Raw genomic sequence first — 17,946 nt, forward strand, 5'->3', positions numbered from 1 at the left:
ACCTACTACAGGAGCCAAGACTTTCATGAAATGTATACAAAAGAGACAATAAATGAATTATTATTATTATTATTATTATTATTATTATTATTATAATAAAGCGTAAACACACACTTCTTTGTTGCTCAATAAGTCAGCAATCATAGCATGTTTTTGAATAATGCGTTTTTGAATAAAAAGCCTTACACTTGGCAATGTATTTTCACGCCGTTAAACTTGAGGGTAAATATTTTAGATAAAAACCCTAATGTGGGAAAGAGTCCATAAGTTGCTGCCAACATCAAAATAGCAAGATTGCTAAGGTTTGTCAGGTCATGTCATTTTGACATTTGCAATTGATAATTTGTCAATTGTAAACAATAAAATGAAATTATCATAATATACAGCTAGTTATACATAACCATAACATACATGTAGGTTCTTAAATAATTAGAGTTATTTTAAAAGTAAAAGATTTAATTATAATTAATATTAATAATTTATAACACAGAAGAACAAAACAGCTAGAAACTGCTAAGGTTACAAAAAATCTGATATATCCAGCCATTTTAAATCAGACATTAAAATTAGCGAATTCAAAACAGGTCTTTGAAAAACAAAACTAGTTTAATTCCATCGGAAACAAGTAAGCTGACGTTACATAACGCGGAACCACTTGGTGTTTTAGACTACTTTTGTGCAGCCAAGGAATTAAATTCAATTCCCACAAACTTGTTTCGTTTTTACACTCTGCTTCATTTTCGTATGTAAATAATCGTGAACTTAGAACTAATCATATAATGTTTTTTTATGCAAGTATTCTGTTTACCGTTAAATACTCAACTAAAATGGATAGGAAATAGAATTCCTCAATCCCCAATCGTTTTAATTTACAAATGTTAATACATTCCAAAACATATCTCATCTCTCCGTTGTTGTTGATCTCACTGATGCGTGGCATTGCCAAGGTCAGAGTAATGTCAAACATAGCGCAAGGAAAGTGCGTTGATAACCTACCACTACACGGCTAGTGGTTTTGGAAACGTGAAGGTTTAGACAAAAAAATATTATTTCCTGTTATTACAATATTACGGGTTTATAATGTATTTTTTGTTTTTGTATTTAAATGTGAGAGAATGCTTTGTAAGGTTTCTGCAACAATGAAAAATGCTAAGAGAAATTATTTTTGTTTCTAACCAGACATAAAACATTGTTACGCGTTTGCAATAAAATTTACTTTTTGACCAGGTTTTTGTGGTTTTCTATGCAACACAAATTTACATATTATAAATAATTTTGTTATTTAACATTTTTTATATTTTAAAAATTGTAGTTTTAATATCAATCTGTTTTACTACTTTACTTATATTGCTGCCATAATTTGCGCGGAAAACTAAACTATGATTAATTATTCTGCATCAAGTACTTACTAATAATAACTAAAATACGTGGAAATGGAAGATCGCATTTTTGGTAGTCTGTGGCTTAGGTAAAAATCAATCAACGTTTTTTCTAATAGTTTTGTATAAAATAAAAGTAGTTTATTCAAGTTATATAGGTAATTGTAAATACTTTTTACTTGTTTCTTTGCCTTGTATAATTTAATGTTATAATTTTCTTGAACTGGATCTGCCAGCGCCATCTATCAGATAGATTAAAAACTAAAACACTTGTTCTCAAAAGAGTTTCCTAAAAATGCCAATAGATGTCACTATATCAAATAAATTTTTCGAACAGAATGTAAACACAAGTTTTATTTAGGCAATAATTGTAAATATGATAACACTTACAAATTGTAAATAATAAATTAGAAACCAGGAAGTTTATTAAAAATAGTTTTGACTTTGATAATTGTTATAATTTAATAAATAAAAAAATAACAGATGAACATTGGGACTAGTTAAATAAATCTATTTTCAAAAACAATTATTTGAAACTAAAACAATAAGGACAGTTTAATTGGTAGACAAAATTACCATAACTTTTGTCTACGTGACTTTTATGCCTCAGGGCAAATTAGATCAAATTAATATAAATATATGCAATATAATATAAACATCGCAAAAAATATTCCTAAGTCTTGTATACACGCAATAGAAATCGTATGACTTGAAAAGCTACTATGTGAACCGCATTTGTCACAGAAACGGCTGTTATTCTGAAATTCGCGGTTATAATTCAGAGAAACTTTGCGGCAATTGTTTTGAAATAAATTTATCATATATTTAAGGAAATACAAAATGATACCTTAAAGCATCCAAGGGTAAGGTTATTTATTCTTTTACGTCTAACAACTAGATTTGTAGTAGATGACAAAGAGTATACGTATGAATTATTCTACTCAATTTCCTAGTGTTATCGTTAGTTTCCAATTTAAATTGATAAATGTTCTCTATCCTTTTCTTATTTTCACACTTTACACAAGTGAGTTAGTTATTTTAAATAAAGATTCAATTAGTTTGCATGTTTCTTTACTTATACGATTTTTTTTCCACTACAAAAATAACCGTATTTTTATCTGTTATATCAAATAGGATGAAAGATATAATAGTTGTAAACACGCGTGAAACAGTTGAAACCAACAATAACTATGAAGAAAAACGAGTCTTGCTTTGATATTTGTTTTTGTAGTTAATTATGATAATTGTCATAAATCACGTTAAATATAGAATCGCTTACAGATAAGGAAGTTGTACATTTTTTTATTACAAGCTTTAGTTTAAGAGTATCTATAACAACTGGTTTTTATATGTGTAAAACTTTGCCGGGGTGTGCAATGCGAAGTAATACCGAGAGTTCGTATTAAAAATAAATAAATTAGCAAGAACAGAACTAAAACGGTTCTTCCTTTTAGGTTATCCATTGAGATTTTTTTTATACTAGCTTTTGCTCTCGACTCCATTCGCGAGAAATTTAAAAATAATAAAAAGAAATGAAAAAGTATATCCTATACTACTCACAGATAATTGCCTTTCTAAGAATTTTAAAATCGATGCAGTAGTCTTTGACTCTATTCTTGATAATCAAACAAAGTTTTCCTCTTTATAATATTATCTTACATATAGGGTTGTTTGGCCCAACGAGAAACAACCAAAAGAGGTATAATTTTGAAAAATAAATGATAACGTAGATTCTACGTTTAATGCTGTTGTTAAACAAATACTTCAAGCTCCTGGCAGATAAATAAGACTACAGTATCTTATAGTTTACGTGACTTGTCAATGTATCTGAACGCTACCTTCCATAAACAAGCATGACGTAAGGATCGTCAGCTATTTCTGTTATATTTAACTAATAAAATACTAACATAGTTTAAAATTCCTATTTAATCTGTAAAAGATGTTTCCGTAGTTTAAGAGTTAAAATTGATGTTATCTGCACACTAACGCATACCTAAACCTATTTTGTTTTTGCAAACATGCATGCTTTTTTTATTATAAAAGGGGGCAAACGAGCGGCGTGAACACCAAGGTGGTCAACGACGCCCATGGACATCCGCAACATCAAAGGAACTACAGAGGCGTTGCCGGCCTTTGAGGAAATGATAGGCTCGCTTCTTGAAGGGCCCTAAGTCATATTGGTTTGGAAATACCGCCGAGGACAGACTGTTCCACAACACGGCTGTGCTTAAATTGAAATAATTATTTGGGTAACTAACAAAACACGTTGTTTATTACACTAAGTTCCACTTTTGTGTATACAATTGGATGTTTATTGATTTCGATTTGATTAAAAATTATAAGTACACGACGCTTTACACTGGGTTTATTGTCTTTGTTTTTTTTTTTACATAGGGCATGTTATTGTTCAATTGTTTTTGTTGGAAATCTACAGCTTCATAGAGAATCTACACATCTAACTATTTATACATTTTACAAATCCACACATCACTTTTTTCCTATTGCCAATTCTATCTTTTTTGTCGTGAGTCAAAAATAACTTAAGCAAAGATTACCTGCTACAACAAAAGCTCGTAGACCTTTGATCTACAGTAAATAAATGACAATTTTTCTCGTCATAAAACAAAAATATTGACACATCAATTCGTGTAATTTGTGAGACAAAAGCGACCCGATAGCCGGTCGAAGACAAGCGCACGCGCATAAACATTACAGTGGCCGCGTTCGCGCGCTTCACACGTCTGTAGCGCACAACCGCAGCACCATGATGCTCGCAGGCGCGCAAATCGTGGACGAGCAGAGTGTGGCCTATAGGCCTGATATATCAGTGAGGCCTAGTGTCAGCTCCTCCCACACTCCTAGCCCTTCTCCCCAAGGACCTCAAGGCCTCAGACAAACCATCGCTAAAATCCCGCAAAGGGACCCAGTGGATATCCATTTCTCCAATATCACATGCACCGTCAGTTTAGGAATCAATAAAGGTAAATTCTAATATTATTAAAAAATTGTATCGACTTATAAAACATCTTTTTTTACAAAAATATAATGACAATTTTCATGGAAAAAGTTAAGAGTTAGTAATGTTTTTAAACGTAACGATATTTGTGTTTTTGTCAAATACAAAGGTGATAAACCTTGATGTATTGCGGAAAACTTTTACTTAAGTGTGCTTAGTGCTTAGTTCTAGTTGGTAACTCTTACTAAACTCTATTTTATAAGTTATATAGCTTTTTATAATTAAAACAATTAATAATATAATAAATAGAATTTCTTAAAAATAAATAGATGCTATGTTATACCGACTTCAACTTTATAACTATCTAATAAAACCTCATATTTGAATGCCATAGAGTTTAGAATAAACAAGATTGAATTTGACATCTGCATTTTACAACTATATTGTAATTACACATAAAAGAATTTGTAATATTTACAGTTCATTATTGTAAAAATATGAAGGAAATTCTTTGTTCTCGCCTTTGTTATAACAAGCATTGTTTATGTTTACTCTGCGTAGTACACGCTATATTACAATATCAACGACTACATGTAAATAAATAATTAACTAATTTACATTGATAAGTTACGTTATATATTTTCTTTATGTTCTCTTAGCGATTATTATTATGTTCTAAATATTCTGTTAAATAAATAAATAATTTTAATTACAATAGAGTTGTGGTATTTGGGAATAATTACGATCTAAATTAACTACAACATTTTCTGACAAATACATGTCTCTGAATATATGCCCATAACAAAGAATAGCCATGTATGTAAGAGATTCCGTTCTCGAGGATTATAAAAAAAACAATAGTATTTTCCAAACTATACTCTACATTTATGACAAATTTCAACGAGATCCGTTCAGCCGTTTTGGCGGCAAACTAACAAACATACATCCATCTAACCTTCGCATTTATAAAATTAGTAAGATAGGTAAATACTTAAGTAAATGACCTCCGAAGGCCTGGGCTCTTGTGCCTAGTCACTCCATGGATCGTCCACCGAAGCAATCTAAGAGCACGGTGGCCTCCCAATCCGGTAATAATAACGAAGTAACGGCTCGTGCCGAGGCTGAGGGAGCCCTCGAGCTTAGTTACTCATTAACGAGGTTTAGGCTAAGCGCCATCTGCGCTCGGCCACCTCAAGCCCGCTGAATCTGTAAATGCCTCTTTAAGGCACACAGTGGGCATTCAGTCACCATAACAATCCGGAGGCCTTTTATAGAAATAAACCCTTAGCATTAGTTATAAGTTACAGTGTTAAATAAACTGTTGATTAGTCATTAATTAGTATGAAAATCTCTATGTAACTTATTTTACTTTTTAAAAAGATGTATTCTTACTTACATAGGTGTATGGATAGTGTAGCTATTTCCAGAACGTCTTAACTGATCATGATAAAATTTGACACAGATGTTGAAAACGGTCTAAATAGAATGTTTACTAAGTTTTTAATTCCGCTGGATAAAGATAATAGGTTATAAATCAATGCATGACGATTATTTACACTAACTTCACACTTACGTTAGTTATGTTTCTTGGCATGTATCATTGCAGAATCTTAAATTGCATATACAAAGATGACGCAATTTGTTCTTTAGAATGTTTACTCTGCTTTAGATCTAACATTTTATTTATAAAGAATCACAATCGATTTGAAGAGTTTGTTAAACAAATTCATTTTAAAACAAATGGTGCTATTGAACGATGTAATGCATACGGATTTACATGTTTATTATCTAAAATATTTTATCTGTCAAGGATTTATGGACCGAAAATCAATTGATTAGATATTCTTGAATGACCTCACAGTAACGGATATATGTAATGTCTACCTGTATACAATCTATACTATTATAATAAAGCGTAAACACACACTTCTTTGTTGCCTAAGATGCCAGCAACTACACCATATTTTTGAAGAATTCTTTTTTTAATAAAAAGCCCTACACTTACGTCACGCTTTAGGCTATATATTTCACGCTGTTGAACTTTGGGGGTAAATATTTTGGATAAAAACCCTAATGTGGGAAAGAGTCCATAAGTTGCTGTCAACATCAAGATTGCCATGGTTTGTCATAATGTCATGTCATTTTGACGTTTGCAATTGATAATCTGACACATGTAAACAACAAAAAAAATCATAATTTTATGCGGATGAAGTCGCACGGGAACAGTTAGTCTTTAGAATAAAACTATCGCACAACTATTCAGTCTCGTTTTGTTTCCATCCATCATCCATCCATCCAAATTTTTCTATTAATAATAGTGAGATATATTTTCGGTCGGTCGCTAAGGATTTTTTGTAGCATTTTTTATATCTTATGAATAAATGTCAAAATGTAAAGATTATTAACTAGTGAGTTATCGGTTCTCGAGTTTTTATTTGATTTTACTATTAAATTAATATATCAATATAATGATGTATGAAATAAAATTTATTATTTAGATTTTAAAGTATGCATTAGATAAAATAAAGTTTTTCTTACGTCTTTAGTTTCTTTATAAAAAAAAAGAAATTGTCATGTCTCTCCGCATATATGTAAGTTCCCCATAAATTTCGAATTGGCTGGATCGATTTTTACGTGACTTTTTCTTGGTTAGCATGCACATAACCTACCTTAGGCTATGTGTGTAACTCAGGCTGTTTTTATGTTCTGCAATTACGAATTGGGTGCAATCGCTACTAAAAAATAATTCCAATTCACGTTAGTAGCTTATCAATAATGCCGGATAAAGATTAAATTAAAACACGTAGGTAATAAAGAAAGTTTTATTATTAAATACTGAGATTACTAAGGGCCGATGTGGTAACATTGGTGATTGTTCAAGGACTTTCATTTTATTATTTTTTCTCTTATTATTATAATGATTTCTTATTATAATGCTTTGCACAGTAACTGTTTTTACACATAACATTCTTAAGAAGTAAAATATAATAAAATAATACCACAGCAAAGCGGGAGAGACAGATTAGTACCGCAGACCCCACTACAATATGGGATACTAGAAATAAAACTAAACAGTAATTTCTTAGGACATAGATAAAATAAATAAATCGTAGATTCATAGAGGTGTTGAAAGGAGTGTTTCCTAAACAAGCGCCGTGTCTGTGTGGCCAAGCGGTGTATCGGCTGATTGTTTTCAATTGGTACATCAATACATCCGGCTGTGGTGCTGGCGGCCCTCTCAAAGCAATAGGATATAGGTAATTTCAACTTCACAGGCAATATCACATCCTTGGTATAATGCATATGTATTTTTTTTATTGTTTTACGTTTCGTTTGTCGTAGTTATTGTATAAATTTAAAATGTTCTTATTTCGTACTGTTACAAGAATGTCGTGTAGTATTTAAATATGTTTATTATCTTTATTTTATAAAGTTCGCAATATACGCTCGATTCTTAGAAAATACGTAGCAAAGTAATTTGTAAGTTAAATTTGACTATCGTTCTAGTAGTCACTAGGATCACAAGGACATAGTCAACCACGCTGGACCAATGCCGGTTGGATCCAAATAAATAAAACGTCATTTTTTTTATTTATTTATACAAAGTACAGTATTACAGTTCATATATAATTTTACAAGTACATTTCACTTTTTTTTTTTAATTTCTTATTTTTATAAGTATGTGTTTTGTTGATTCCCTGTATTAAAGGAGCCAATGATTTCCCTTACTTCGTTTAATATGACAATATTATAATTGAAAACTTAGTTGTCTATATAAATAAAGCTTTGAAATTTTCGGAATATATTAAGACTCTAATCACCCTAACTTAGGGTAGGCTCCGAACCCCTTAGTGGGGACGTATAGTGAGGTGGTGATGATTAAGACTCTAGGAGTTATCACTTTATAGTATAATCTATTGTATTTGTAGCTTATCGTTTCAGCCTTGAGTAACATTCTTAGTTATTTAAATTTAATAATACAAGTGAAATAGTCGTGGATTAATAATTATTAAAGGTCATTAGAGGTCGATTAGAATGATAACTGTTATCGCTTTTTGTTATCACATCGTGAACATATGTCTCTTTTATGTTGATATATTGAATAATGTGTTAATTTTATTCTGTAATTCTTTTCCAATTTTTGTTTTTTTCCTTCGCAATATCTTTAAAATGAATGAACGGGAAAAATAATTAAATAAATAAACAAAATGTTTAATTGATCTCTGAAGTGGGCAATTTTTGGAGCAAAAACCCCTCATCGAGTTTCCTGAAAATTTTGTCACCAATTGATAGTACGTAACGTAAACATGACTCTAAGGTGGGGTTGCCTATCTTTATCCTGGCAAGAGTGGGGGTTGCCACCTTTTAAATAGTGACAAAATAGAGGCTTATTATCCTTGTCGAATCCTTGTGTTGTATCTCTGACTATATGGAAATAGGATAAGAAGGAAGATGATTAAGTTTGGTTTGAGCTGAAACACGAGTAAATTAATATATGGGGAAGACAGTATATAAAACGGATAATTTACGTCTATTGAAATTTACGACTATTGTACAATTAATTCTTATCAATATATTATTTTTATTATTTCAGAATTCCGACAGATAAATAAAATTTGTCTTTTAGACAAAACATTTGTAGAATAGTTATGACGACGATAAATTTATATTATCATAACTTTAATTGTAACAATTAGTTTTGATTATTTTTAACATATTTTTGTACGCATATTTTGGTAATGCAATCTATGGCAAGGTACCTTACAATAAATCATTGATTATTTTAAAAACAATTCTTGTAACTAGAAAGTAAAAACTCCTTATTATTTTTTGTTATTAAATGGTACCAGTCACTTCGTCAACTAATCTGTACTATGGGGCTCAGGCTTATCCATTGGCATATAAAATACTAGTTTTAGCCCTTGACTTGTCTGCACGGGACTTATAAAGTGTTTTTCCAGAATATGTTCTATATCTACTCCAAATTTCATCCAGATCCATGAAACTGTTCCAAAGAGACCTAACAAACATGACTTTTAGACTTTACGTAAGTAGGAAGTAAGATTGTGATTTTACAGTTAATTATTATAATCGTGTACAAGAAGCAAGAGTCGACACGTTTTTAACATTTCACGGGCGAAAAGACAAAGTATCAAGAACATCGTAAAACAAAGAACAAAGGGTTTGCTGTAAATGCTCTTTGTTTTACGCTGACGACGCGTCATTGCGGTATTTTGAGGTGGAACAATTAGCTGTTTACATCGCTTAGCGCCTGTCACCAGGGCAGATAAGATTACTCGTATTACTGAAACTCACTCGATTCTCGCTTTTCGTTTTATTTCGCCATACATTATTACCAATTTATTACCAACTATTGCTCGTTATTTTGCCCGTATGCAACTCACTAAGGTTGCATTTCTTCTAGTAGCCACAGCATAATCTGTAAATTTTATTCAAATTCATTTAATTATTATTACTTACCTGATGAAAACTTCATCTCTACATCCGTCGTCATTGTGATGAACATTTGGCTTTAAAATAATAATAAAAATGTAGCCTACGTTACTCAGTTTTGAAATTCGGTCCAGTAGTTTTTGAGTTATTTCAATACATACAAAAATCTAAAAATGCAAATCTTTCCTCTTTATAATATTAGTATACTTATAGATTTGTATTTGAGTTATTTGTAGAACGAAAACCCGGTGCCCCGACCTTACATGAGTAGGATAAGGCAGGGGAGATAAAGATAGATTTGTATTTCTGATAATAATGATATGATAATTAAGATCTTGCTTATATTATTAATTACATAACACATATTCAGCTTGTAATTTTAAACAATTAATGTAATTGTAACTAGCGTTAATTTTAACACAGAAGTAACGGTCTCACCAAAAAGCGCTCGAATATCAATCCTTGATGACATTGACAGATGATGATTAGAGATGTGACGTTTATACCAATAATCTAGTGTTGCGCCAATTCTTCAGCGCCGTACCAATTTTCTTCTTAACGGTACATGTCGACAAGCATAACACTATTCAGTGTTACATTATGAGTGACTCCTCTTACACTTTGAAGGACGCTTCATAGTGTTCTACTTAAAAATTAAAGATAACCATTCAACATCCGGGACCATCATTGACGTACCAAGGTTTCCCGATAAAAAAATTAGCAAATAGCTATACAGTTAACCTCATTAGCTACGATAATATGTTACGCTAGATTTTTTTCTCATTAAAATACTACTTAACTATTTGTTTAATGGTCACTTAGGGTGTCCTTTAGTGTAGATTTCTTATACTAAATCTTCACTAAGATGAATATCGGGTCTCTGAGTTTGGCAGTAAGGCTTTGCAAGCCTTGGAGGCTTTAATATCTACTGATGTTATTACTTACTGCTAGCAACCAATTTTATCATTTTATAAATTACTTTTAGTCAAATTATATACTTGAATCCTATAATTTAAAAGCAACTAAAAGATTTTGCGATTATAATCACTACTAATTTGCAAAACAGATTATTTCTTTTTCTAACACAGCAAAAATTACGAGGTCAGGTTTTGTGTTGGAACACATTTTAACTAACTAAAGTTTTAGTTTGCATTTTACTGAACTCATTGTCTTTACTGAAATTTGATATCTAAAAGACGCTTACGTAGTGGCGCCAACGGACATCCTATTTAGGTTACATTTGTACAGTAAGCAATCATTTAGCCTTTTCATTTTTTTTATTTCCAATAGTTTTGCAAATTATTAGAGAAATAAAGATTTTTATCCATAACCAGTTACATAAAATTGTTAACAAATATTTAGAACAAACTATCAAATTATATCTCTTTATATTATTAAAATTTGCTTCTGAAAGGTTAAATTATAACCATGGATTGATATCACCTAAACCATATAGAAACTGTCTCTGTCTCTTACATTCCCTTGTTATAACCAGAGATAGCGATATATTCCTGTTTCGGTACAAACTCTAACAAACTAGTACACGCAAGGTGATCTTGTACACCATTAATCTCGCCTTATATGACTACTATGACCGCATTTATAATAACATTTCTTAGACAACGTACAACTTTGACTAAACTATCGCATAACTGTATAGTCGCATTTGATTCCAAGATATGGAGGTGCGTACACTACTCGACTTTTAGTTGTGCAACTAAACAGTTGAATTGTCTGCGAAATAATTGACAATAGCACAAAAGTTGTACGATAGTTTAGTCAAAAGTATGCGTCCACTCTCTGTAATATAGTTTCACAACATTCACACACGTGTGAAAACACGAGGGCAGTCACGAACATAATACTCAGTGAAAAAGGATATATTGTTACCGTAGAACTTTACTGCAGTGACATTTGCGTTCATACATATTGTTCTCCCTTTTCTTTTCCTTTGACGAAATAGAGACATGTAAGTGATATATCACGACAATGGAATTCTACGTTTGCAGAGATGTTTATAATTATCGTAAAGACAAAAGATAGTGGTATAATATTAGTCAGTTGGAAGTGAATCACGTACTGAGTAATACAATACCATTCTTTTACATACTTACTCTTAAAAACCTTACAACTAAGAAAAGACAGCCTTTGTTTTTTTAATAATTATGACCTTAGTAACAAATATGGACGTCACCAGCAGATGATCTAGTTTAGGTGTAGGACAGGCAGTCTTATTCGATACTGTTTTTTATGCTTTTTACGTTTTTCGATTCTTTTAGAGGGACAACCCGCCCGGCCCCCCTTATGCCTCTATTTGCTCATTATAAGTCAATAAAATAAATAAAGATTTTGATTTAAACAACATGATTTTTTATTTCATTTAAAAATGCACGTATAAATTTCTATTAAAAACTGTGTCAAGTTAACTACAAGGCCGATGACTTCCAATTTTAAAGAAACTATTCCATACTTGAAGATTAACGTAATAATGTTACCAGTTTCTCAGCAATTGAACGGTGGAAAAACCAGACTGTCCTCAGTGCGTGGCATTAACCTCGATGTAAGCTGGTTCTTCTAGCATGTGCTGTTACATTATACTATACCTTTAAAGATAATTCCACCACATTAACTGTCATTCTTTCTTCCTCTTCTACACAATAATATAGATTATATAGATTGAAGCTAAGATTTTCTGTCTTAGTTAAATACTCTCCCAAGTAGGGTTGGCGACAAGAAGCGGACGGTCGTAAAAATTAAGCCATAACAATGAGGTACACAACCCTGGGCGCCGACCTCACGACAGTGGAATAATACCAAGGAGATGGTATCCTTCTTTCTTGATCTTTACAATATGAGACGTTTCAAACATTCGCGTTTCATTTTGTTGTTCAGACAGACCCTTAATTATTTTCGTACAAGCACAAAGCAGTTTTGTATGATTCACTAACTGGTTGGTACACTGTTGAGTGAATACGTACGTCAATGTAAGTGAACTCTTCAAACCAGTTTCGACATCGCTGAGACATCTTGCATTTGCTCCCTTTAATGTAAATGCACTTTGAAGAAACAATCAATCTTGACTGAAATGACAGAAGGGTTTTGGTTTAGATTTTTGCAGCGTAACAGTCACTTGGTCTAGGAAGGCTATTTATTTGTATTTCAATCAATTTAATTCCTATTGTAAGTTGTAGGAAATATGTTAACATTGTGCTTATATTTAATCTGTGTAGTCGTGATTTCATAACAAAAATATGTAGGGTGACCATGGATCAGGAGTCATTCCTTTCTAACATGGAAGTTGTGTGTTGTTACTCTATGACAAAAAATCAGAAAATTATACAATTACAATTATCAAAGAAATTTATCCAAAGAATAATAAAAGGCAATAACTGGCTTACCTATTATATTCATTGTTTGTTTTTCATTAGTTATGTTACTTGGTTCGAAGATCGGTTACAATTTTCAGAGCGTTTTCTTATTTTCTGAGATAAACCTCACAAAGCAAAAATTTACAATAACGCCATTTACTAAAAATAATTAATAACATCACTCGTAATCTAGAGCTTTGATTTTTTTATTAATGACCAGCTTTCGCCCTTCACTCGTTGATATTAAAAAAAAACAAGCCTATGTGTTCTTCCTGACTATCCTCTACTTCTCAGTCAAATTTCATAGAGATCCGTACATTAGTTTAAGCTACAAACTCTAATAAACATCTTTCCATCCATCTTAACGTTTGCCTTTCTAATATAAGAAAGATAATCAGGGGATGGTAACTCTGGGGCGTCGTGGTGGCAAGCGCAAGCGATCCCGTGGCACCCCACACAATGGCCAGGAGGGAACGAAGGAGTTTAGTGAGGTATGCCCCCCACTATGGGGGGAAAGTCCCATAACTCACGTGTCTGCCCCGAGGCACGAAGTATGCGTAACGCATTCCCCTTCGAGAAAAAAAAAGGGGGATGGTAACTCTAGGGCTGTAGGCGAACATGTTTGTGAATGTGTCAGTCCGTTCAATCAGCGAGATCCCGGACGTGACCTCCATTAGTAATTAGAATAGCAAGCTAATAAATTATATCAACAAACGTTTATCGTAAGTTACTTATGTGTGATCTTAGATAACGGTGTAACACAACCGATAATTAGTGTAGGATTATTCTATACTAATACAAAGATTATTTTACATTTATTACGATTGCACATCGTAATATAGTTTTTAACGTCGTAATGTCATCTATATTAATTGTATTGTTGGATTTTTATATGTTAAATTTAACATTAAAAAATTATATCCGCCCAGTAGTTATTGAGTCATTTCAATACATACAAAAATACAAATTTTTCCTCTTTATAATATTATAGACATAAATGAACATTAATAGATGTTAACTTTGAGAGTTGACCTTTGTATTTATCAGCAACATTTATACTGAGTACTATTATTAATGATACTTTATACAAACACTTTTATGTATTTATGGGCCTTACAAATTGAATCATACAAACGACTGTTACTAAGTGCCAGTCTTACCAAATTGTAAATTGTCTGATAGGAATCGAACGTGAAAAATATGCGATGGAAGGATCAGATTTTGTTCCCTTTTCTGACAGTGACGTCATTTAAACTATCTGAGCCTCTATCAGTCAGTGGTGGGATAGGACCTTAATGAATAGTTACTTATATATTATCGTAAACTTTAATTTACATGTTTATGCACTTGTTATATAGTATAATAACTAGGTTATGCTAAATGCTGCAATATAAACGCATTTATCATTGCATACACTTTTTAGAGCAGAATTATTTATGTGTTTATGTTTTCCAATAATATGTTACAAGTTATAAAGCCACAGATGCGTAAAAAACGATATAATATTCTGATTAAATCATACAATTTTATTTAATTCCTTAACGAGAATCGAATAAAGTTAAAAGGAAACGGTTATCGTGGCCAAAACATTTTTCACATTAACATTATGAACGGTATTTAAATATTTAATTTACTTTGTTGTTGAGGTTTTTATACGATTATCGTAAATAACAAAAAACACGTCGAGCACTCAAGACTGAAAGATATGCGTTGAGAACTTAACAAATATTTTGATGTTTGTTTCGCTCGCGAATTATAACTTATCGGCTTGTAAACTTGATTTCTTACTTATCACAAGATATTTGTTGTATTGTTAACTACACATAATTAATTGTTTCCTTTGTTTAAGACTTAATTAACTACTTAACTATCTGGTATTTATTTAATTGATGATAATTACATGAAGCGCCTATTATTGGCGTTAGTTTTTCCGCTTATTACGGTGATAATGTTACGGGTTTTTTTAGTGTTTTAGAATTTAACATCCGTTAATGACTCTGTGAACATTAGGAGCGTGGGCACAACACTAAACTAACGCACAACTGTTTAATCTCGTTTTGATTACTATGAGTTTATATAGAGGTGCACACATTACTCAATTCTTTGTGCAACTAAACAGTTGAATTTGCTGCGATACAATTGACAATCGCACAACAGTTGTGGGCTAGTTTAGTCAAAGGTGCGCGGCTCTAAAGCGTTTAGATTTGACATAATTTTGCGCGGGAAATACAGAGTTGATTGTCCTTATAGATGTCAAAACAAAGAGCGCACGTGCGCGAGCGAATAGCCCGCGAATACTATCGCGGTGTCAGTGAACGATGACGTCATACCAGCTGATAGCACATATAGGCCGCGCTTTGTGGGCCATCGAAATCAACAAAACAGTGGAGATGTCTCACCAATTCGCTTCCTGCTGCTGATAGGGAAAGTTTTCGGGTCATTATTATTGTTTAGTATACAATAATCCAAATTTAATTAGAATAATTACTTTACTTCTAACTATAGCTATTTAAATAATAAATAACGCTGTAAATTTAGTCGGCATTTGTTTTTTTAATCAATAAAATATCAAAACACTAGTATTAAAGGGCAAGTAAAGTGCATCGTCTCATAAAAAATACACTTTTTAATATTGCCATTTTGTTTGAAATAAAAAATCCTGTCAAAGATTAAATAAAGGACAAATGAATGTTGATCTTTGTTTATATACCTACGCAATTTGTAACAGCATGTGCTTGAATTACATCTTCGTAGGCAGTTGTTCCGGGATGATGTTTTATTCATGAGAAGATCCGTACAAACTCCATTGTGCGTTATGTTTTAATAAACTATGCGGAACATGTTTTACACATGACGTTTATTTTTATACTGTACACATCGTACATTTATATTGCTCATAGAAATAAATAAATGAATCTTTTTACGTGTATGCCACCGACAAAACGTGTAAATCGCCCTTTTGTCATTTGTCTAGACGGAATACTTATTTAATGTTCCATTATGATCTATAACATAAACGGCTGATTTTAAACACACGTGTTAAAAGTTATTAAGCTTATTGTCTGTAGTTGTCTAAAAATAACAGTTATTTGACAAAGTTATGTTACAGTTAGGGTTTACCAAATCGCTGTAAGTAAAATTTACTAGAAATAAATTAACATTTATTTTGTAATCTTTAAATTGGTCATCGTCCTACATTACAAAACCTAACTAATTGATAAGAACGAACTATGTGTAATATTGCGACATCCAGTACAATAGACAATCGATGTTTTATTTATAAAAGCAAAGCTATACATAAAAGGTTAGAATGGAGGATTAATGTTTTTAATTTTACCCGACTAAATACTAGTAGAATAATACAATGATAATAGTCCATAGACTGATTGTTGATGCGAGGAAAGGTGGAAGGTAGTCTTATACCTTCCAGGTCAGAGCGACAGTACACATCCCTTTGCATGTAACAGCACCTACTTGACAACTACGACCAGTTTGCAACTACTAAAACTGAACTAACTGAAAAAAAAAGAAAAGTAATCTGCGACCACTTACATATTTAAAATGTTTTACGGATTCCGACGTGAAATAAAGGTCAAACTAGGGCTAGGATATATTCTTGAGATTTTTTTTTAATGTCTATCAAAGTTAAGTCACCCAACTTGTGTTAATACATGTGTGTAAAGGGGCCAGCTGAAAACCAGCGCAGAAACGGCCTGCGCCGTCTCTGCATTAGCTGAGTTTGCCACCTTTTGCCACATTTTTTTACTAGCTTTAAGGTTGACTTACGATTTTATTTGTAGTTTGTTTTTGTGGCAAGAAAAGTCATATTTATTTAGTAATTTATATAGTAATAGCTGTTCCCGTGCGACTTCATCCGCATAAAATTATGAAAATTTTATTTTATTGTTTACATGTGTCAAATTGTCAATTGCAAATGTCAAAATGACATGACATGATGACAAAGCATGGCAACCTTGCTTCCTTGATGTTGGCAGCAACTTATGGTCTCTTTCCCACATTAGGGTTTTTATCCAAAATATTTACCCCCTAGGTTTAATGGCGTGAAATATATAGCCTAAAGCGTGACGTAAGTGTAGGGAGTTTTATTAAAAAAAGAGTTATTCAAAAATATGCTGTAATTGGTGACATCGTAGGCAACAAAGAAGTGTGTGTTTATGCTTTACTATATTAGTATAGATTTATTTAAAATTGTCGATTCGACCACGTGATCGGATGACCGTACATAACCGTACCTTACTAGTTAAATTGACCATGCTCTTAAAACATCTAATAATGTTTATTAGACCGAGAATATTGACCGTGTCAAGGTAACTTTGGCGTTAATACTTGTAATAACTTTAATATTCAAACATTTTTAATTTATTAACTTATTAAAACTTTATAATTATAACTTATAACTATATAGTTTATAACACGGCTTAACTCACGTGGGAACTTTCGGTGTAGGAACTACCTAAATAGAAGGACCCAAGACGGGTCTGAAACTGGTACTGACCAATTTCAGACCCGTCGGCACCGGCCTACACCGAAAGTTCCCACGTGAGTTTATCCGTGTTATAAATTAAACACTTCTTTGTAACTACATGTTGTTTATTATAATTTTCAACACATACTCGTATATGCATGTATGAAGTTTTTTCTTATCCATATATTGTAATTTAATAACAATTTAATAATATGTTAGTATCTATCCGTGTGTAACACCCACGTATTAACTGAACTTTGATTATAACTAATATTGTATCATCCTTTGGACTTTGTAATCTGT

At 32.0% G+C, this 17,946-nt stretch overlaps 1 protein-coding gene across 1 annotated transcript in view; it reads left to right on the plus strand.

Moving 5' to 3' along the window:
* Positions 1-4,098: 4,098 nt before the first annotated feature.
* Positions 4,099-17,946, plus strand: part of LOC106106694 (ATP-binding cassette sub-family G member 1) — a 19,994-nt gene continuing 6,146 nt past the window's right edge. The window contains exon 1 of the mRNA XM_013287321.1: positions 4,099-4,360. Coding sequence (XP_013142775.1) covers positions 4,144-4,360 — 217 coding nt within the window. The 5' untranslated portion in view covers positions 4,099-4,143. The remainder of the gene's footprint in view (positions 4,361-17,946) is intronic.

The sequence above is a fragment of the Papilio polytes genome, unplaced genomic scaffold (genome assembly GCF_000836215.1).
Source record: "Papilio polytes unplaced genomic scaffold, Ppol_1.0 DF822178.1, whole genome shotgun sequence".
NCBI lineage: Eukaryota > Metazoa > Arthropoda > Insecta > Lepidoptera > Papilionidae > Papilio > Papilio polytes.